At 47.2% G+C, this 19,801-nt stretch overlaps 1 protein-coding gene across 1 annotated transcript in view; it reads left to right on the top strand.

Moving 5' to 3' along the window:
- The window catches only part of LOC121595387 (receptor-type tyrosine-protein phosphatase kappa), an 83,922-nt gene extending 64,146 nt beyond the window's left edge, over window positions 1-19,776 (top strand). Inside the window, exons 5-19 of the mRNA XM_041919322.1 lie at window positions 10,167-10,291; window positions 10,861-10,884; window positions 11,030-11,310; window positions 11,412-11,546; window positions 14,593-14,733; window positions 15,529-15,695; window positions 15,892-16,027; window positions 17,210-17,459; window positions 17,756-17,832; window positions 17,937-18,068; window positions 18,152-18,373; window positions 18,471-18,565; window positions 19,279-19,414; window positions 19,494-19,600; window positions 19,680-19,776. Coding sequence (XP_041775256.1) covers window positions 10,167-10,291; window positions 10,861-10,884; window positions 11,030-11,310; window positions 11,412-11,546; window positions 14,593-14,733; window positions 15,529-15,695; window positions 15,892-16,027; window positions 17,210-17,459; window positions 17,756-17,832; window positions 17,937-18,068; window positions 18,152-18,373; window positions 18,471-18,565; window positions 19,279-19,414; window positions 19,494-19,574 — 2,002 coding nt within the window. The 3' untranslated portion in view covers window positions 19,575-19,600; window positions 19,680-19,776. The remainder of the gene's footprint in view (window positions 1-10,166; window positions 10,292-10,860; window positions 10,885-11,029; window positions 11,311-11,411; window positions 11,547-14,592; window positions 14,734-15,528; window positions 15,696-15,891; window positions 16,028-17,209; window positions 17,460-17,755; window positions 17,833-17,936; window positions 18,069-18,151; window positions 18,374-18,470; window positions 18,566-19,278; window positions 19,415-19,493; window positions 19,601-19,679) is intronic.
- Window positions 19,777-19,801: the final 25 nt, after the last annotated feature.

The following is a 19,801-nucleotide window of genomic DNA, read 5'->3' as shown; positions in this document are numbered from 1 at the left end:
GCCCCTTTTGAATCACAATATAAAACAACTACAACAACCATCATTTGACAACTCACAACAGTGCGGTAAAAATCGCTTAACTCAGCATTGATTCCCGTCACAAAAGCACGGGGCACGGGAAAAGGCAACCCGTGTGTTTGTCGGCGTGCACGTTTCACGACAGTGGCGGGTCTTGCGAAAGCACTTTTCATGAGCCATTTTTATCGCCCAACAGTGAAGGGCACCATCCATCCATCCGAACCGCGATTTAGCACGTTTGCACCCGGCCCCACAGACACACATACGAAACAAGTATGCTCGTTTCTCCCTAAACAACACGCTCTAAATACAAAATGCGTTCACTGTGAAACGTACAAGACAGGGTTTTGCGCTGTCTCGTGTGCGTGTTTTCCCGTGTATAGTGGCAGCCTCTTCCCTGCTCCCTAACAGTAGCAACGAGATTGGCACGCAAAAAGATAAGTCAAAGCGCACACCGCACCACACACCTTACCGTACCTTACCGCGTATAATTGCACGCGGTGTGTCGGCGCGTACTGGGAGGGAAATTTAATCGCCTTCTTCTCCACCACAGGAGGGAAATTTCGGCCACCGTTTTCAAATCCGCTTTCGCAAGCAGATGCCGACGGGGCACATCATGAGTGGATTGTTTTTTGAGGCACTTGAGTGGGGGGGGGGGGGGGAGACTCGTGGAGGGTAAGAGCAAACCTAAGGGAAAAGGAAATTAATAAGATGATCTAAAGGAAATGCTGGGAGCGCTCGGTGCGGTTGGACCGTCGTCACAAGTCGCTTTGTGAAGGAGGAGAGGCCGAATTGTTCGACCACAAAGAGCCATGCATTAGCTAAAGCGGGACGGAATGATTTAAACCTGGCGTACCACACGGGCGGCGTTTCGCTTCGGACGGATGAATTGCAATGGTTGCAGCTTATTCGCAGCTTAATTACACCACGTCCGACTGGCGTTTTAGTCTGGCACATTTTCCTTGAATTTTACGTTAGCGCCTTTTGCCACGGCCAACCACCACGACGGGCGAAGGCGTGTTTGGTCTGGGTATACGTTTTATAGGTGGCCGTTTAAAAATTAAAAAAAAAAACAGCGCCTTTCCGTCAGGCAAACAATGCTTTCTTTTTGGCTTCAATGCTTTTAATGGCCAATTCCGTAGCTTCCCGTGCACACGAGTAAAGGCGAGGATTGTTTGCTCGGAAATAAACACGTCGTGACTCGGCAAATCGTTCTCGGCTGGGAGAGTAATTATTTGCAACGTATAAACCGTGCAACGGGACAAAAGCATCATGCATGATAATTCAATAGGATCAGTTTTGTTTTTCAATTACCCTACCAACTGTGTTTGCTTCCTTTGCAATTTTCACCCAACGAACACGAACGTCTCGCGATGCTAATAGCTGGCAGATAAACATTAAACACAGACCACTTACTCCGAGGCGCGGACAAACCGTTTACGCTCATTCGATCGTTGATTTTTCTGCTCCCATTCCTGCGTCTGCATGGAAACGTTCGATAATCATCACAGCATGATCCGGATCTTTTTCTCCACTCCGATTTGCATTCATCTTTTCGTACTGCCTCTTGTCCGCTTGGTGGACGAAATGGAGCACGGTTGAGTAGGACGTTTTATTATATTTTTTGTATTCCTTTTTTGCCCTCCCGCCGGCAGCCAGAAGAAACCTAACGATTGCTTTACCAATTATGCGAACAAAAAGCTTCGAGCGACGGCTATCCCCCCCCTTCACCTGCATACCTTCTTTTCCTCTGTTCAATTGTAAAGGAAAGGAAAATCATCGGGAGGGGAATTCCATCCCGAAGGTAAAAATAAAACACAGACTCAGTCCCGCACGACACACGACTTGCTGCTGCGGCTGTGTTTTTTCTTTCGAATCTGAGGCAAAGCAAATAAAATAATTGCGCTACCAAACGAAAACAGATCCACTCGCGCAAACAGAACTTGCCGAAGCCGAAATATCGATGACCTCTGAGCAGAGCCGGGGACGGCAGGATGGTTTCGATAAAGCATCCGCCCAGCACACTACTGTGTAGCCGTTTGCTTGCCTTTCTTCCTTAACTCTCTGTGGGTTTAATTAACGAATCGCTTGTAAGTTTATTTTCCCAGTTGAAACTTATACTTGTTTATTGAAGTATCTTTGCCTCCCTCTTGTGCCTTTTTTTAACTCCTCGTTAGCTTGTGAAGTGCTTGAAGCTTGTGGAACTGTGCAACGGGGAACTATTTCGAGTAAAAGCGAAACAGAGCACACAAACAACGAAGCATCTCGGGCCCAAACCGCTTGCAGTGAAACTATTTCTTGCTAAAAATAACATTCAAAATGGATGAAATTTTAAAAGGGTTTGTGAAAGAAGCCGAACCATGCTTCAACAGACTTGGGGGAAATTTCAAAGGCCAGTTTGTGATAGCATCACTTCTCCAGCTTAGTTTGACCGGTTGTAGTAGTGTAGTTTGCTGTTTTAAATTGATGCATACCGTGCTGTATTAGAAGGCAGCTCAGCACTAACGGATACTTTGGGAAGAAAATTCAAGATTCCTTGACTACCGAGAGAGAAAGAGGGAGCGAGAGAGCAAGCATCTCTGAGGGAAATGATCAAACCTTGATGTCGTGTACCACACCACCACCCGGAATGTTGTTTGAAGTTTAGCAGAACCGTGGGAACTCGGAAGTTTGCAGCTTCTCAACAGAGGTTAGAGGGTACTCTTCTTTCTAATGCTCTGCAGCTCCAAGACGATGACCACGAACTAAGGTCCAACTTGTCATGATCTATGGATGTCTCTACGGGTATGCCCTATCCCCTAGTCTTGTTTTCACTGCCCTCAGCTCTTCGCAACGCTAGTCCTTCGTCAAAGTTTTACCCATTTCCTTCCACTGACCTGCTGCTGGTAACCCTTTTCACCCTCCACTCCTTCGACTTCCGCCACAGAGCACGAGCAGGCAGTTTGGCTTCGGCTGTGGCGTGTGCCATTACCGAGGCCGCATAATGCTGACGGTGCAGGAACAACAGCTTCTCGTACAGGCCCGTTTTTTTTTTTTTGGAAAATTGCCAATCATTTCTCATGACTAATAGGGTCGTCGCTCGTTACCAGCAAAGTACCATACGTGCGTGTGTGTGTGTGTGTGTATGTGTCCCCTAGTGTGTTCGGTTTCGTGCTGCTGCAACACTGATATCGAAACCCATTTCGCTCCACTTTTTTCCGGCACTACACACATGCAGCTTCCACAGTGTGTGTGTCGTTGGTGACTCCCTAACAGCCAAGGAATGCCAAAAATACACGCTCGTACTCTCCGACGCACGCTGATGCTGAATCACCCTTTTCGGTTCGCTTGTAATGATGATAAAATGTTTTCATTTCAAACTGATTCTTCCCGCCATGCGACCGATGCGAACCGAGCGCAGGGACGGCGGGTGAGCCGGGTGGGCACAATAATTGAAAGCACAGGAGACAGGGCAAAAGCTTTTTGAGTTATTGAATTATGGATTTGCCGTTACAGGCGTGCCCGCCTTCGTGGCGGAGGAAGCAATATGGAGACTTTGCAACTCATCATCGAACGCGATTCGTCGTAGCGAAATTGTCTTGTTAAAATCCATCAGCCTAATGCATCAAACCCACTCCCCCCCCCCCCTCATTCCTCTCATGAGGCCACTCATTGCAACCACAAAAGGTCACAGGTCACACTGAGAGGTAGAGCGCCGGTGCGATCGAAGCGTGGCATTCGCTCGTGGGAATAGAGATTGGCTTTTGCCGTTTGCAAAAATTCCCGTTCGGTTCCAGCCTCCAGCGCGCGAAGCAACACGGGCGGGTATGATGCCGGAAATTGGGAAAATTAAATTTCCCACGTACCGCGCATCCCGCACCGCAGAAGGGGCTTGCTGCCGAGTGCTGCATAATAAACAGGAAACGGGTCGCATACGTACGGCGTGTGTAGGTCATATGCAACCATGCAGCTGGCCTCCCAGCATTTAGTACATCCTACAGCAGCCCTTTGCGGATATGATACTATGGAGGAAGAAGGGGGTAGCAAATTAAGTTCAGCTAGTAATAATCTACATTCACTGGAGTTGCTCTGTTTCATGTCGTCCGGACGTCCGGCGGACTGGGGGAAATCATTTCCGATTCCAGTCCAGTAATTAAGTATTATCATCGTTCATATTTCATGAGCATATTATAATCATTCCCTTTCCTGGGCGGTGCTGTAAAAGCTGCGATGTTGTGGCTCTGCTGTCGAAGAACGCTCACAGTGTTCCACCAAAGAGCGCAAGAACGTGCTCGCATCGCATCCTTTCTGTCCAGTTCATCTAGCCATCCATCGAGCAGCCAAGCCTTACAAGCCATCCATCCGTCCACGCCTTTTCATCCGTTTCTTCCCGTTCACGGCCGGTGCGAACGACTGACCTCCCAAGTTTTCGCAGGAAAAAGATGGATACTTCAGCAACAAAAATGTATCACCAAACAAACAAGCACCAGAAGCCGCGGTGGAGAGTGCTAGCATGAAATTAAAAATTAAAACGTGCAGCGCCATCCATCTTTCGCTTGCAGCGCACTCCAACCAGTGTTTCAACCGGAACCCGACAGTCGGACAGTGGCCGGAAATAGCTGGCTTGTAGGGGCGGGAAAGCAGCAGCAGCAGCAGCAGCAGAGTAGTACGTGGAAAATTGACAGCTTACACCGAGCTGCAGAGCAGAGTGCCGAGTGCCGCCACGGAGCACGGAGCAGGAAAGTGGCACCATTTTAGGTGGCAGCACAGGATGCAACAAATCACCGGTCTGTGCACACACACGTATCCGTTGCAAAACGCATCCAGCCTCGCCACCGAGGGGCAACAAAATTAACACAAATGCAGGGGCACAACATGGTGCAAATTATGCCGTGCAAAAAGCATCGCCCTGAACGGAGGATGAGTGAGGGGGATGGAGGAAATAAATAATCAAAAGTGAAAAGCTCCCCCAGCGTGTGACGTGTGTGCATGGTATCGTTTCCATTTTTGTTTTGCAAACCCGAGAGTGTCTGCTACATGCTACATACAGGCCGGTGCGCCGGTTGATTAAAATGCAAAGAACCGTAGGAGGTAATGTTGACGGAGTGTGCTTTATACGTACGCAATGATTGAGGAAGGTGGTGGGGAGGAGGGGGTGGTTGGATGATGGGGCGACTCATATTGTACACCGGAAAGCCAAACAAATGCATCATTTTAATCGTAAGCCACAAATGGAATGGCATTTTACTGAAGCGTGCTGTGAATAAATTCCTCCTTTTGTTTGCCTGTGAAAGGAATGGAAAGAAGCTTTTATTTGAGTTTAACAATCCTTGATTATGGAAAATGCATGTTTTATTAGTTAAAACATCAAAAATTTACTTCCGGTTGCTTGAACCTTTTAAAAGCTACAACAATGTTTAGTTCGTTTGCCATTTTATATCATGGCTTTCATGGCAAAAGAAGCTCTGCGAACGAAACAAGTTCATTAAAGGATTGGAAACGGTTCTTGGAACACAGCCCCCTCCGGTCCCCTGGGCGCTGGACAGTAAACATACACTGTAACCAAACAAAGCGTTGAAGTAATTTTAAAGCACTGCTCATAATAATGTCCAACAACGTTCTCGGCTCTCCTGTAGCAGTAACGGCAGAAGCACATCCGGTTCGAAGGACCAACCCTTGCTGAGAGCTCCATGCTGTGTGTAAGACCACCGGCAAAATCCCGAAATGGCAAAATATCCTGCTTATGTGTTTGTGTGTGTGTGTATGTGTGTTTGCATTCGTATAAAGAACTAAACACCGACAATCCTTACCGGAGGGGAAAACAGATGCTGACCTATGTGGATTCTTTTTTATTATCATTTGTCTCCCTCTCCCTGCTAAAGATGCTGTGTAGTGCTTGGAAATGTATTAAAGCTCTCGGTTCGGAGATGCTGCAGCCGACAGCAGAAGCTAAAGATATGGTCCGTAAACAAGGCATTGCCTCGGCATGGCTTCGGGTGTTTCTTTTCGTGCTGCAAGGAAGCATTGCCACCCATTCCAACCAGCCCAAGCAGCCCATGGTTGCTGACAATGTGATCATCCCTGCTCCTTCCCAACGGGTGCAAATCCCTGGCGATGTGGGAGGTGTTGGTGTGCCGCGTTCAAGTGCCTGTAAAACACTCCAGTGCAACGACATCATTAGTTTTAATGCGGTTAAATGCAGCATATAAAGCAGCCAACACAATCCAGAGCCGTCCAGAGGTTGGCGTCCATTTTTTGGGCGGTGGTGAGAGAAGGTGGTGATGCTTCCAATGCAATCGGTTCTGGTTTACGTAACCGGCGTAGAGGACTTGGTTGGTGCAGCAGTGAATCGAGTGGCTCTACGTCTTGTGGAAGTTGTGCCATTAACTGCAGCCACTACAACATCATCAATCAGAAGGGTGGTGGGAAAGAAACCAGAGCACCAGCAAGAGTTGTGTCGTTCGATGAAGTTCATTTGCAAATCAAGGTCGATGGGGTTTTTTTGGTTTTGTTTGTGTGGAGAAGGAGCAAGTAAAACCAGGCTAAATGAATAATCATTTGCACTACAATAAACACGATTATCGATCTGTCAGTACATCGTTTCAACATAATGTGGGTTTTTTTGTGGGACTCCATAACAATGGCAATTAAGAGCACGACTGCAGTCTCTTACTAATACTCGATGCTATAAAAACAATTAAATCGACAGCAGAAATCAAGATCCACAGCGCAAAGCAATTACACTTGATACTATCTTCCACCAAAGAATACGCAAGCTCCTTTAAAGATCGCATCATAAAACCGCTCATCGTCGAAAATAAAGAATCGCGTGCAGTAAGCCCTACACCATTTGCGGAGGAGTGAATGCGCTTACAGCACGATAGCAATCAAATCGAATCCTATTAGCCGTGTTTATTATGAAAAGGAAGCACGGGCAACGTGGAGAACGAGCGCGCACACGTGTGGGTGTGGGTGTGTGATGTGGGAGCATCTTTGGCAATTAATTCGCTCCAATCCGATGCTTCGCGCTAGGGGCCCACGAGCGTGTCTGAAGACGATTTGCAGCCCGTGCTGACGTCGGTTCTCGATTCCTTTGCTCTGGATGGTGTTGCATGATGATGCCTTCTTGCCATTAGACTTGCCCTCCCGAGGCGATGTTTGTGTGGACAATAAGCGTGTTTATTGAACCGAATCGCAACGGCTCGAAAGCTTGCCCGTTTCGATTGCCACGGCACGTTGATTGTTTTGCTTTCACTTCGGGGCGCAAACCACCAACCACTTGTGCGGTGAGCGAGTGATTGGTGTTGTCGTCGCCTGGTGCACACTGGCACGCGGGGCGGAATCGAGTCCCCACTTGACCTGATTATTGTCGTCGCGCGTAAGCTCAAGCTATTAGAGAGTGCGAAAGGGGTTTAGAGACTTTGTTGGGATTAGCGTAGACGGAGGATAGGAACTGAACGGCACGGCGAAAGGCACGAAATGCAATGTAATGCGGTTATTCTAAGCTGATGTGTCGTGTTTGCCCATAATGTGGAAGAAATCTCATTACACTGCAACCACTTGCTTATGTAGCAGTACAGCTTGTCTCTCTCACCAACCGCTCCATTTTCCAAATCGATTCGTCTCAACTTGAACCCGTTTAAATATTTTATCCCGCTTAAAATAAACTCAATTGACACGAGCACTCAGGCAGATGGCAGAAGACGTCGCTCGAAGGAATCATTACGCTTTGCTGCAATTAGCGGGTCCATTTTTAGCACCCTGTCACCTGAGCCTGAGCCGATGAACACATTACTTGCAACGAGCAGCTGCTTCGTGTCCGCCACCGTAATCGATAATTTATTATCGCTTTCCAATGAATGGCGGTCGCTTGTCCGGGGGAGACGGCATTTGCAGCTCTGGCAAAACATTAGCGAGGCGAACAACGTTGCCGAGTGTTTACAAACCCCCTGCACTTGTTTCGCGGTGGTCTTTGCACGGCTCACGGGGCTTCGTCTTCGCTTACTTTTCCATCAATTCAGCGTTCCGTTTTGCCTGCACGGCTCAGAGGAAAGAGGGAAGCTTTCGCTAAGTTTTGTAGCTGAACAGCTATTAATAATAATGAAGAAAAGTCTTAAGCTCCCGCACGGCCGTAATAGCTCGCGAGGCGGAGGACAGCAGGCGAAGCACAGAAACAATGCAAAACACTCCAAAGAGTGGAAGAGCAACGAAAGCACATGGCAGAGCGGGTTGAAAAGCTCGCAAGTTTATCCACTTACACAGTGCGCTCCCCTCGGCTGCACAAGAAAAGGGTGCTTCGGTTGAAGAAATGCTATTTGCTTTACAGTTTGTACTTCCTCGGACACTCGGCCACACTCGAAATAAGCTGCTTACAGTGGCGGAGTAGATGGCGAATCATCATCATCATCATCATCATCACTCGAGCGCTCATTTCCATTATACATCATGCCGCGGATGGATCTTGCCAAACCCCGTTCGCTCCACTTCGCTGGCCATAAAGCTCCCTTCCAGCAAAAAGGGTCGGAGGAAACTTTGAATAAATTTTAAATTTTCTGATCTGAGTTAATAGACTTGAACGGTCGCGCGACTGGGGTGAGTTATGGGTGAACCGAGCCGATGAATGATTGGAGTCAGAGGGAAGCTGACGCTAAACGAGACGGAAAGTTCGAACGGAGTTTGGATTGTGTTTCAAATTGAAAAACTGCCAACTAACAACGGCGCTACGGGGTTGATTATCATATTTTCTAGCAAACAATCACCGACGGCCACGGGACAGTTCGGCTAATTCGTTCCCGACTCCCCGTCACCTAGGTAAACGTACAAATTTTGCCCGGACGGTGAAAAGTCACAGAAAGTAAACCGTTTCTCGTTCCAATGTCCTTCCCCTTTTGTGCTGAACCGCCCAGTGACTTCCGGGACTACGGGGATACCGGATACTGGTGTGCTGTATTAAACCACAACCCGCAATGGAGACGCCCAGTGTCGTGTAGAATTTCGTGCGAAATGGCCTCTGCTAATTAATTGTTACTCCACTCCTACCCCCCGAACGCTCGGACTGTGACCGGATCGATCAATCATCGGGAAAAGCAGACGAACCGAAAGAAGTGAAATTTGTCCACGAAAATAGAGTTTAACGAAAAATAAAATTAAATCCCTCTTTCCTGTTTGCTGAATTACGTCGAAAAGAAGTTAAGTTACTTACGAGTTTAGTAATTCGACTTAAAATCTTTCGTTTCGAGGAACTGATAGTTGCTTGCTCTTTGGGAAGAAACTGCAAAAAGAAAGTCATCACTAATGGACCAGCTTAGAGTGAGCTTCCGATACGGTCCAGCAGGATTTTTCGGCATACATTTGCATAAGTTAGGAACATGGCCCAGAGAAAAGAGAGAGAGAGAGATGAAAAGTAATTTTATGCACGGTCCCTTTTACCATTTCGGTGCACCCGATCAGAATTCTGCGAAATTGGTGAGAAAGATAAACTTAACTAGCCTGATTGGTGGTGTCTGTGTGTGTACGTGTAAGGTAAAATGCTAATTCCAATCCTACCCAACACAGAAGCACACCATTAACTTCAGGTAGACCAGCATCATACCTTATTGAGTGGGCACGCACTCCTCGTTATCTGTTGCTTGACGATCTTTCACGCTGCTTCCTTTCTTCCCCGAGTCGAAACGACCTACCGGTTCAATTGTTTGGCCGTAATCAATCAAGCGTTTCAGATCTAAATCTCATCATCGTCGGCTGCCCTCTCCCTAGTGCACGATCGTTCACTACACAGCAGGGACAGACAGTGGACAGTGGTTGTTGCAACAGTGTCCACTTTCAGTATCTCTTCTCCAAACAAACATCCGAGCTGTAGCCGGACCCTGTTGACGAATATTTATTCAATGTCATGCCCGTAATGACTTTGGGAGTACAAATTGTTTACACAGTGCAGGGGGACAGGGGGGGAAGTTTGTGCAATCTTCGCTGCTGACTTCAATTTGTTACACTGCAGCGCTTCATCGATCATTTTAGCCGGTTTGAAACCGGTTCAAGATGCCAATCGATAAACTAATCATCATTTGTAGAATAATTTAAGAAGACAGAAATCAATAAAGGTCAACAGTGAGATAAGTTTATATGAAACTTTTATTAAAATACTGCTTTTCCTTATCTCTTCCCCGCAGGTCTACCACACGCTATGCCGACCTAGAGAAGCCGAAAAAGAAAAAGACACTCAGTTCGACGAGTTTAGTTTCGATACCCAACACAATAAAGTTAAGCATGTTAAATAGCGGTTTGCTGTCACTAGGTAAGTGTGATGTCTGGTTCTTTATGCCACCATCCGGGTTTTTTTTTTCTCTCCTCACTACGCACATTCCCTTTTGCGCGTTCCATTATTCTCGTTTAATGACCGTTCAACAGCGGCACAGATAATGTAATAAAACCACTCAGTTCATTTGGTAAAAAAAGGATAAACCAACGGGGGTTTAGTCCGGTCAAAGCAGCAAATGCAGAGTTGAGATTAACAGAAAGCTTCCCAGTGGTTGCTGCTTCTCAAGTAATCTCTATCCAATTAATAACGCTCTTCCCGCTCTGTTGCTGCTCTCGCTGAAGAGTAGTTCTTTTTAGTAAAAGTAGCAAATGATAGTTGAGCGCACAAAAAGGATACATAATCACCACTCTTAGCGTCCTTACATTAACGATGCCATTCTTGAAGCTCGCAGTTGGAGGCGCGAGTGAAGCGAATGGCAAAAAGGAGTGTGCTGTATGCAAGTTTACTGCAAGTGTGCCCCGTGGAAGAGTCGCTTGGTAATTTAATTTCTTCACTTCACGTATTTTAATTCTCTATCTGCATCTTGTTTCTTCCATTACTTATAGATAAAGTAAAACTGTCAGCACGAGGTAAGCGCTCCCTGAATGTGTCTCTTTTTTCCTTTAGCTGTTCTCCACAGCAAGACATTCACACTCTCTTTCTCACATACTTCCCTCCCAAACCGATGGATGTTTGACGTGCTTGTGTTCATTCTACCTTCCTCCCTCCGTGCAGATGAGAAAAACCCACTATCGCAGACGATGCCCGACAAACCGACCGAACTGCGACACTTTGCGAAGCTGTGCGAGCAGCGGCGCAAGTTCCCGATACTGTACAAGCTCGAATTCCAGACGGCTGTGAAGGTTGAAACCAACTCGTGCAAGCACGCCCTGCGCAAAGCCAATGCACTCAAGAACCAGAACCCCAAATGCATTCCATACGATTACAATAGGGTCGTTTTAGACAAGTACGACAACACACCGGACTCGGACTACATCAATGCGTCGTACGTGGATGTAAGCAACTGCTGGCACTGGCACTTTCGCTTCGTTTCCGACATAATCGTTTGTGTGTTTGTGTGTTTTTCTTTCTTTCCCCGTTCTCTCCCTCCCCACAGAGTTTACTTAAGCCAAACGCGTATATCGTAACGCAGGGACCAACGGAGGACACGGTGCTAGATTTTTGGCGCATGGTTTGGCAAGAGAACTGTAGCTGTATTGTGATGCTAACGAAGACGTTCGACTTTACGAAGGTAGGTGTGTGGCGTGCTGGCCCAATTTGCTGTATGCTAATGTTTTTTCTCCCCTAAATCACGACTCCTGCCATAAACGGCTCATGCCGCTCTTATCTCGCCTCCCGTGCATACGTCATCACAGTCTGCTGCAAAAACCATAAACGTGACACCTTATCGTCTCTGCAGAACACAGACAAACCTGTCCGAGATTTAGTTTCACCACTCACACACACACACCCAAATCAGACCCTCTTTATACGATTTTATGGCGGCAGGATTTAACCAAAAGCAAGGAAGGAATAAAGTTAATTCGATAAATTTACACCACCACCACCATCAGCAGCAGTAGCAGCAGCAGCGGGAGCGATTCCCGGGAAATGGTTTTTCGCTTAAGCAAATGGTGCTGCCTCGCAGCGCCAACTTTTAAATTGCAATCCATCGTCAATCATATCGTGGATTTAGAAAATGGTTCGCAAGAACTGTTCGCCACCGTGTGGCCGGAGGAGTCGTGCGCTGTTCATTGTTCGGTGCGCACATTGGCATCGGAACGCGTTTTTACATGTTTCGTATGCTGCAGCATCGAACGACCGACCGACCGGACCCGACCGACCGTTTTCACCGTCGCTTTTCTTGTTGAAGCTTTTGTCTTTGTTTCTTCTTTTTCGGACGTGCTTTTACATCAACTTCATTCGCGGTCGCTCACTCTCTCTCCGTCTCTCTAGGGGAAGGTAGAACGCTGCGAAGAAAATTGTGAAAATTCATTCAGCCACTGAGAAAATATTTCCCTCCCACTGCCGGCGTGGCGTATAAACCGATTTGCCGAATGTGTATTTTATGTGCTCAAATCGTTCTCGGGGGCTTCTTTTTTGTTTTACTTCCCACTGCCATCGCTCCCCCCCCCCCCCCCCCCCTTTCGATTCGGGCAGAAATGATGGGAAAAGCATAAATTCCACACCAAATGAAAAACGGCCACGAGGCTGGATCAACCCACCAAAAAGCTTATGCTGTTACGCGCTTCACCGAACGCGTGGCCCATCCGTCCAACCTCCCATCCCCAGGCCACAACTCTTCCCAGGCTATTATTTTATGTCTCGAGACATTCCTTTTCCATTACCGAGTGTCATCCGGGCGGATCAAACGGTGTTGCGGTGTTGCCTTTACGCTTCTTCTATTTTTCTCCCACCGAAGTCTATCGCCGCTGCCGCTGCCGCTGCCGCTGCCGTGTGAAATTGTGATGGGAAAGGAATTTAAACATTCCGTTTTGTGTGTGGTGGAGGTGGATGTGGTTTCGGGTTGATGTGTGCCCACTGCTCGTTAAGCAATCGATGGCAAACAAAATAGCTTAGAGAAAGAGAGAACGTGAAAAATCAGGAAGCACCTTTGCGAAACGAGCCCGTTGAAGGCATAAGCCGCCACATCATGATTGAGCTGATTTAGCGAAAATGCTAACATGGCATCATTTGCTAAGCTTGAAAAGTATTACAAAGGAGCAAATCTGGCACAAATAGATGCGAACAAACCAGCGCGCAAGGCGCAGCACACTGATTGATAATAAGACTGAAAGCTTTGATAAAAGGAAAGAAGAACGTTGATCTATTTATGGCTGTGTTTGTAGCTGAGCTCCCGACCAACTCTCACCACAAAAGCAGTTACTGCCTCGCCGTAATCAACTTTTCACTCAAACACTTTCACCCATCATTAATTCCAGCTGCCTGCTCTCTCTCTCTCTCTCTCTCTTTCTCTCTCTCTTTTCTTTTGCATTTCCTTTCTCTCTCTCTCTTTTTTGTCTCTTTACCTACAACCTTTCAACCTTCCCTTTAAACGACTCCCACACTAATGCAATTGTTGTGTAAATTAATGTATTCATCTTCATCTATTTGTACTTCCTCGAGTTCGGAAATCGGGCTTTTTCTCCATCGATCCCCATCGTTCACACTTTTCCGGGAGCAAATGGCTCAAATAGCGTGCAGGTGCTGGTGCTGGAAACGGTGATTGGCCACCGAACAAGTGCCTACTTTTATTTACTGATAAAACCCACCCAACTCCTCCCCAGTTTCCCTCCCCATAGATGGCCAAGTTAAAAGCTCGGCGTGCTTGAAAAAGCGAAGCAGGCGACGAACCGGCATTCTGATTGTCTTTCGCTCGCCACGCAAACACAACTTCCTCGGCAAGAGGGTCAAAGTTTCCATTCAATTTCCATTAAATCTACCATAATTCTGGCCCTGCAATTGCTGCGCGTCTCTGTGGTGAACAGTTTTGTCGGGTTGCTGCCAGCCAGTGCCATTCGCCAGCAAACGCAGTTTTATGGACTACGTTTTTTGGTTTACTTTCATGGTTTTGCTTTGCAGGTTTTATTGCCCACTTGTCGTTTTTCTACGTTTACGTTAACCTGTTTTTTTAGGAACTGTTTATTCTCTCCATTACTGTGTTTCCTACGTTGGCCATGTTTGCGTGTGTATTTTAACTTTAAACGCGCTTTCTATTTCCGCGTGTTTCTTGCTCCATTCGTGACTGGACACTATTTGCTGTTGGGAGGGCAAACTGCACGAGAGAGTTTGATTAGTTGCAGTTAGAGGTTATTTTCCGCCCCCTCTTTTGTGAGCTTTTTTTTTTTTGTTTGCTTTATGACAAACTCCATTAAATGAGTTGCATGACTATCCTGTTGGCGTAAGCTTTATCTTTCGCGCCGCGTCCGCTGCTGTCGTGGACTGCTGCGTCGTTCGGCTAACGAGCTTCATCAGAATCGCCCCGTAATCATCGTTGTAATCAATGTTCAAACTTTTTCCCTCTCCCTTTCCCACACACACATTATTTTGTGCTTAGAGTGTGCTCGTGTGTGTGCAGGCTAATACAAGTTTAGCGTGGCAAAAGTGGCCAAAGTAAGGCTCACGCGCTAAAGCACCGATCGAAATCGACAGAATGTAGGGCGATAAATACGTTATCTTTTTAGCGAAAAATAAGCATTACGAGAGGCGTTGCATGATAAACACAATTGTTGTAAACCTTAATTAATGTGTTTTCTCTTCGTTCCACTTTTTGATTATTACTTTTTCCTCTCATTTAGGTTATGTGTGTTCAGTACTGGCCACCGAACAAGGAGAAGGAGGAAATCTACGGCGACATGCACATCACGATACAGTCCGAGGAGGAGCTAGCCAATTTTCACATAAGAACGTTTAGGCTGTTTAAACTCAATAAAGATAACGTAAGTAAAGTACAGCGGGCTAGTGCTGGTACAGGGCATGTTAATTAATGTAAAACAAAGTGAAATATTAGCAGGAAGAAAAAGGAATTATTCCAGTCTGGTTAATACTTTACAGGGCATTTTCCCCCGAAAAAAGCACCATCACGTCCACACTGGACCTTCACGGTTCGTGGAGTAACTTTCAAAGAAGACAAACACACACACACACATACGGATGGAGCTCCATCCTTTGTGGTCTTGACATGCGACGCAACGACGCGACGACACATTTAAGCAGCACATGTTTCGTGTACTTTTGTGCCCCCTTTTTCCTGAGCATTTCCGTCTGCAAGCTTCCCTTCTGCTGCATAAGTAAACTTCTCGTACACGTGTTCCAAAGCGCCCGGTACACCATCACATGCCGGCACAAACCGACTCTGCACGTGGCTGTTTAGCTGTGTGTGTGCCTGTGTGGTGCACATTTTATTTTACACGTTTCGCTCATTAACTGTGAGATGAATGGGACAATTACACTAAGCAATGTTTACTTTCTACTTCTGGTACCGGTAGTGCTGGAATCCCCTCTCTCTCTCTCTCTCTCTCTGACGATGCCTTCCTTTCCTCTCTCCATACTTGGGGAAAATGTGCATTTTTCCTAGCGCGTGTCGCTCCCCTCACACTCTGTTAGCACACTCCTCAGCAAAGACGTCCTCAGCTCACACTGGCATGTTGTACGCCTTTGCGCCCCCGAAGCGTTTTACTCTTTACACACTGTTTCGTTCGTTTTCTTTTCCTTTTCTCCATCTCCACCGACAGGTAGTTTCCGAGGAGCGATTTTTACTACAGTTTCACTACACCGAATGGCATTCACATACCTGCCCTTTTTCCAATGCAATTCTCGAGTTCCGCCGGCGGGTGCGCGCCGTCGTGGGGACCATCATCAAAGCGAACAGCCGGATCGGTCCGATGCTGGTGCACTGCAAGTAAGTGGCGGGCGCAGTGGATTGAAACGTTGCTAGAAAGGGGTTAACGTTCGCTTGTAACAATTTAAATTGTTATGAAAAAAACGAATTCAAACTGTTTCAATTAGCATGCAAAAGACAACATTGGCCAAACAGCATGTTGTACATAAACATATTTCCTTTTTGTTTCTCATTACATCTCTCTCTCCCAACCTAGTGACGGTGGTGGCCGATCGGGCGTATACCTGGCCATCGATGCCAACATGGAGCTGGCCGAGGAGGAGGACTCGTTTCACGTGTTCGGCTATCTGAAGAAGCTACGCCAGTCGCGGAAAGGCCTTATAGAGAACGTGGTAAGTTTCAAACTCGCTGCTGCTGCTGTTTTGCATTATTATGCATTCGCTACACAAATCACCCCTAAGGGCTGTCCCGTGTCCGCCATAGCTCATCTAAATACCAAAAAGGATCGTTGCGGACGAAGAATGTTTCCCCGCACAAGGAAAAGCATAGCTCAACGTATGCAAATGAAAGCTGCACCTTAACGTTCACACTTCGATGCTTCGATGGGCTTGCATTTCGCAAAACCAAGCACTGCATCCGGCGCATCCATCCATCCCCTTCGTTCTCAAAACAAATCAATTGAATTTTACTTCCGTTTGACATTCCAATATTTGACCCCATCACCGGCCCTCCTTCTTTGTGACCTTCTTTGTGACATTTTCCAGCTACTGCTGCTGCTTCGGCTGGCGCTGTTTAAATATTTCATTTATCACTTTTTCGCTCGATTGCGCCCGCGTGCACGGTGATGGGGTGTTTCAACAATTCAATTACTCTGTCGCAACAGTCGCATTCACCTCGACTTTTTTTCCCCGTCCCCGGGGTGTATGGCCTTCTCTATTTTGCTCTGTGCTGCGGTGAGGATTGCGCTTTACTATTACTGAAATGTATTCCGCACGCTTCCGCGCAATAACCCGTGTACACCGCCCGGTGGTACACAGCTTGCGCACCAGTAATGGTATTGCTCTCTTCCGCTCCGCTAGACTGCGGCTTGACATTCATTTCGAGAATTGATTGGAAGCGCAGTTTCGATGAATGATCAATGGGGTAGGGGCCAAAAAAAAATGGGGGAGAGATTTCAAAAATTGAGTTCTTCTGCTACGGTTGTTGGGGTAAATTGATGAGATCGGTGAATTAATATGACTTTTATTGCGCTCCCGCAATCGTAAAGTACTGCAGAGCTTCAGTCGCACAAGTGTCATTAAGGTTAAATTAAATCAATATGGATCTATTTTTGCGAAATACTTTTGCTCGGGTTAAAATTGGTATTTTGTAGAATTTGCTTCGCATACAAACGGTTTTTCCTCTCCGTCGACGGAAGCGTAGCATTTATTTAAATAAGTTCCATTTTAAACACCATCACACACACACACACGCACACTGCTCGTACCGTCCTAAAACACTCCCCAGCGGTCGATAACGTTTTACACTTCTTTCACGCCTTCTCACCCACCGATGCCTTCCCATTTACCGCACAGGACCAATACAAATTCGTATACGACACGCTGGAGGAGTTCATTATCTGCGGCAATTCGTGGTTTCCGGTGAAGGAGCTGTCGCAGCGGCTGAAGGAGAAAAGCCTCAAGGATCCGCTCACCAAGATGAACTCGTACCAGCGCGAGTATGCCCAGATCTGCAAGCAGACGCCCCGCTTCACCATCGGCGACTGTGCCGGCGGCCACCGGGGCGACAATCGGGAGAAGAACCGCGACGTCCTTTGCGTACCACGTGAGTTAGCAGTGGGTGGGATGGGAACCAGGTGCTACCGTGGCCTGCGTTTGGGCTTAACACAAAAGCTTCATTCAATTATCAGCACTGTCGACACACACACACACACACACAGGCGCTGTTGTAACAGTCGTATGGTGCGCGTAATGCTAATGATTTTCTTGTTTCTTCTTTCTTTCTTTCGCTCCTCGTGGTGGTTCCGGTTCCGGCGGGCGCTACGCTCTCTGTATCTAAACCGGGATGGTAACAAACAAATGGAATATAAAAACTGACTCACCACCAACCTACTACCACAGCTGATAACTTCCGTCCTTACCTTAGCTCGTTTCAGGGAAATTCATTTACCGACTACATTAACGCCGTGTTCGTTGACGTAAGTACACCTCACTTTTGTTTGCCCCGTTGGGTTGGGAAGATGGGGACGCCCAAATATATTATCATACATTTGTGTTCGTTTGCCTCTCGGTTTCGCTACAGGGCTACACGAAACCGCGCGAGTACATCGTCACGGAATGGCCGCTCCAGAAGACGTGCGGTGAATTCTGGTCCCTCGTTTACGATCACGAATGTGCCGCCGTCGTCGTGCTCTGCCAGCCACCGCACAATTCGGTAAGGAAGCGTCACCCTCGGTGTCACTGGGGTACTTCATTCTTACCGAATGCTTCTGCTCTTTTTCTCCCCCCCCCCTTCAGCAACAATATCCTGCCTTCTGGCCCGAGGGTCGCCACTCGAAAAAGTACGGACCGGTGTTCACGATCGATCACATCTCGCACCAGCACTATTCCAACATCAAGTCGTGGATCTTCCGGATCAACAAGAAGGTCATCTCGCTCACCGAGCTGATGGCGGGCGTCAAGGCACCGCCGAGAACGGTGCAACTCTTCCAGCTCACCTGCTGGCCGATGGGCCACAAGGTACGATTGCCCACCGGGAACAACAACACATTCACACACACACACAGCTCGAACAGATAATAATCAAACCATTTCTGGGACACATTCATTCGTGCAGGTACCGACGTCGACCAACTCGCTGGTCGAGCTGATGAATATGGTCGAACGATGGAGGCAAAAAACGGACTACGGTCCCGTCTGCGTGGTGTCACCGTAAGTACAAAAAAAAAACATCCCCCCAGTTCAATTAGAACCACCCACTCGCAACCCCTCCCCACCGATAGCAACATTGTGTGCGAGGTCAGAATTTTCTTTTTTGTTATGCTCCTCCTTCTCCTCCTCACTGGAATCGGTTTTTAATTAAAACCCTTTGGTTCCCAACTAAACAATGGAGGGGGTTTTGAACCAAACTATCGTTTTTGTCGTTCGGTTTTTTATTTCCCTGAATAGTATTCAGGTGCGCCACACAAACGAGAGGGGATGGGGCGAAAAAGAATGGAAGAGAAATGGTCAAGTACGGAATTAATTGAAATCGATTGTATGCCGGTTTGGACTGTGTGGAACCAATCGATGACTTTGAATTTCCATTACTTCAATTATTGCAGTAAGCCGGTCTCATGGTACAGTCGTCAACTCGTACGACTTAACAACATGCCCGTCATGGGTTCAAGCCCCAAATAGACCGTGCCGCCATACGTAGGACTGACTATCCTGCTATGGGGGGAAATCAATAAGTCACTGAAAGCCAACCCCACAAGTGGGTTGGCAGGCCTTGACCGGCATCGGTTGTTGAGCCAAAAGAAGAGAAGAGAATTATTGCAGTGGTTAATAGGGAAATTAATTCAAACATTTGCAAGTAACATCATTTGCTGTGGGCGTGGTGTGATCGTAATAATCACGTTTTTAATAATCCTCTTTCATTCCAGCGATGGTCGCAGCAGGGCCGGTGTGTACTGTGCAGCCAACGCCTGCATAGAGCAGGTCATCCAGCACGGCGAGGTGGACGTGTTTCAGGCTGTCAAAACTGTGCGAAGGCATCGGCCGCAACTCGTAGACAATATGGTAAATGGAGGAGCACACACACCATGGTGTGTAAACCATTGTGATTTTTGATAACTATTTTCCCCTTCTCACTTGACAGACTGAATACAAGTACTGCTACGACCTGGTGCTGCACTACGTGTTGCACTATTTGAATAAAGACTTGAAAGAAAAGAAGTGAGAAAGCGATTTACACGATGATCTGTGGTGAGTACAATCAATGGGACTGAATGTTCCAGCCCATCTCCTCAGTGCTTAATGCTTTCCCTTCTACCGTCCACTGCAGGTTTATTGAATTTGGACGAGGGAAAAGCATCCCGCTTACGCCCGAGTACTCAAATTCCGAACTCTCCAAAGAACTATCGAACGCAGGTCGTGTAATCGTGGAAAAGAACATCAGAAAGCTAC

This window comes from Anopheles merus, chromosome 3R (genome assembly GCF_017562075.2).
Source record: "Anopheles merus strain MAF chromosome 3R, AmerM5.1, whole genome shotgun sequence".
In the NCBI taxonomy this organism is placed as follows: domain Eukaryota; kingdom Metazoa; phylum Arthropoda; class Insecta; order Diptera; family Culicidae; genus Anopheles; species Anopheles merus.
The sequence above is the reverse complement of the archived record's forward strand: the minus strand, read 5'-3'. Positions and strand labels throughout refer to the sequence as shown.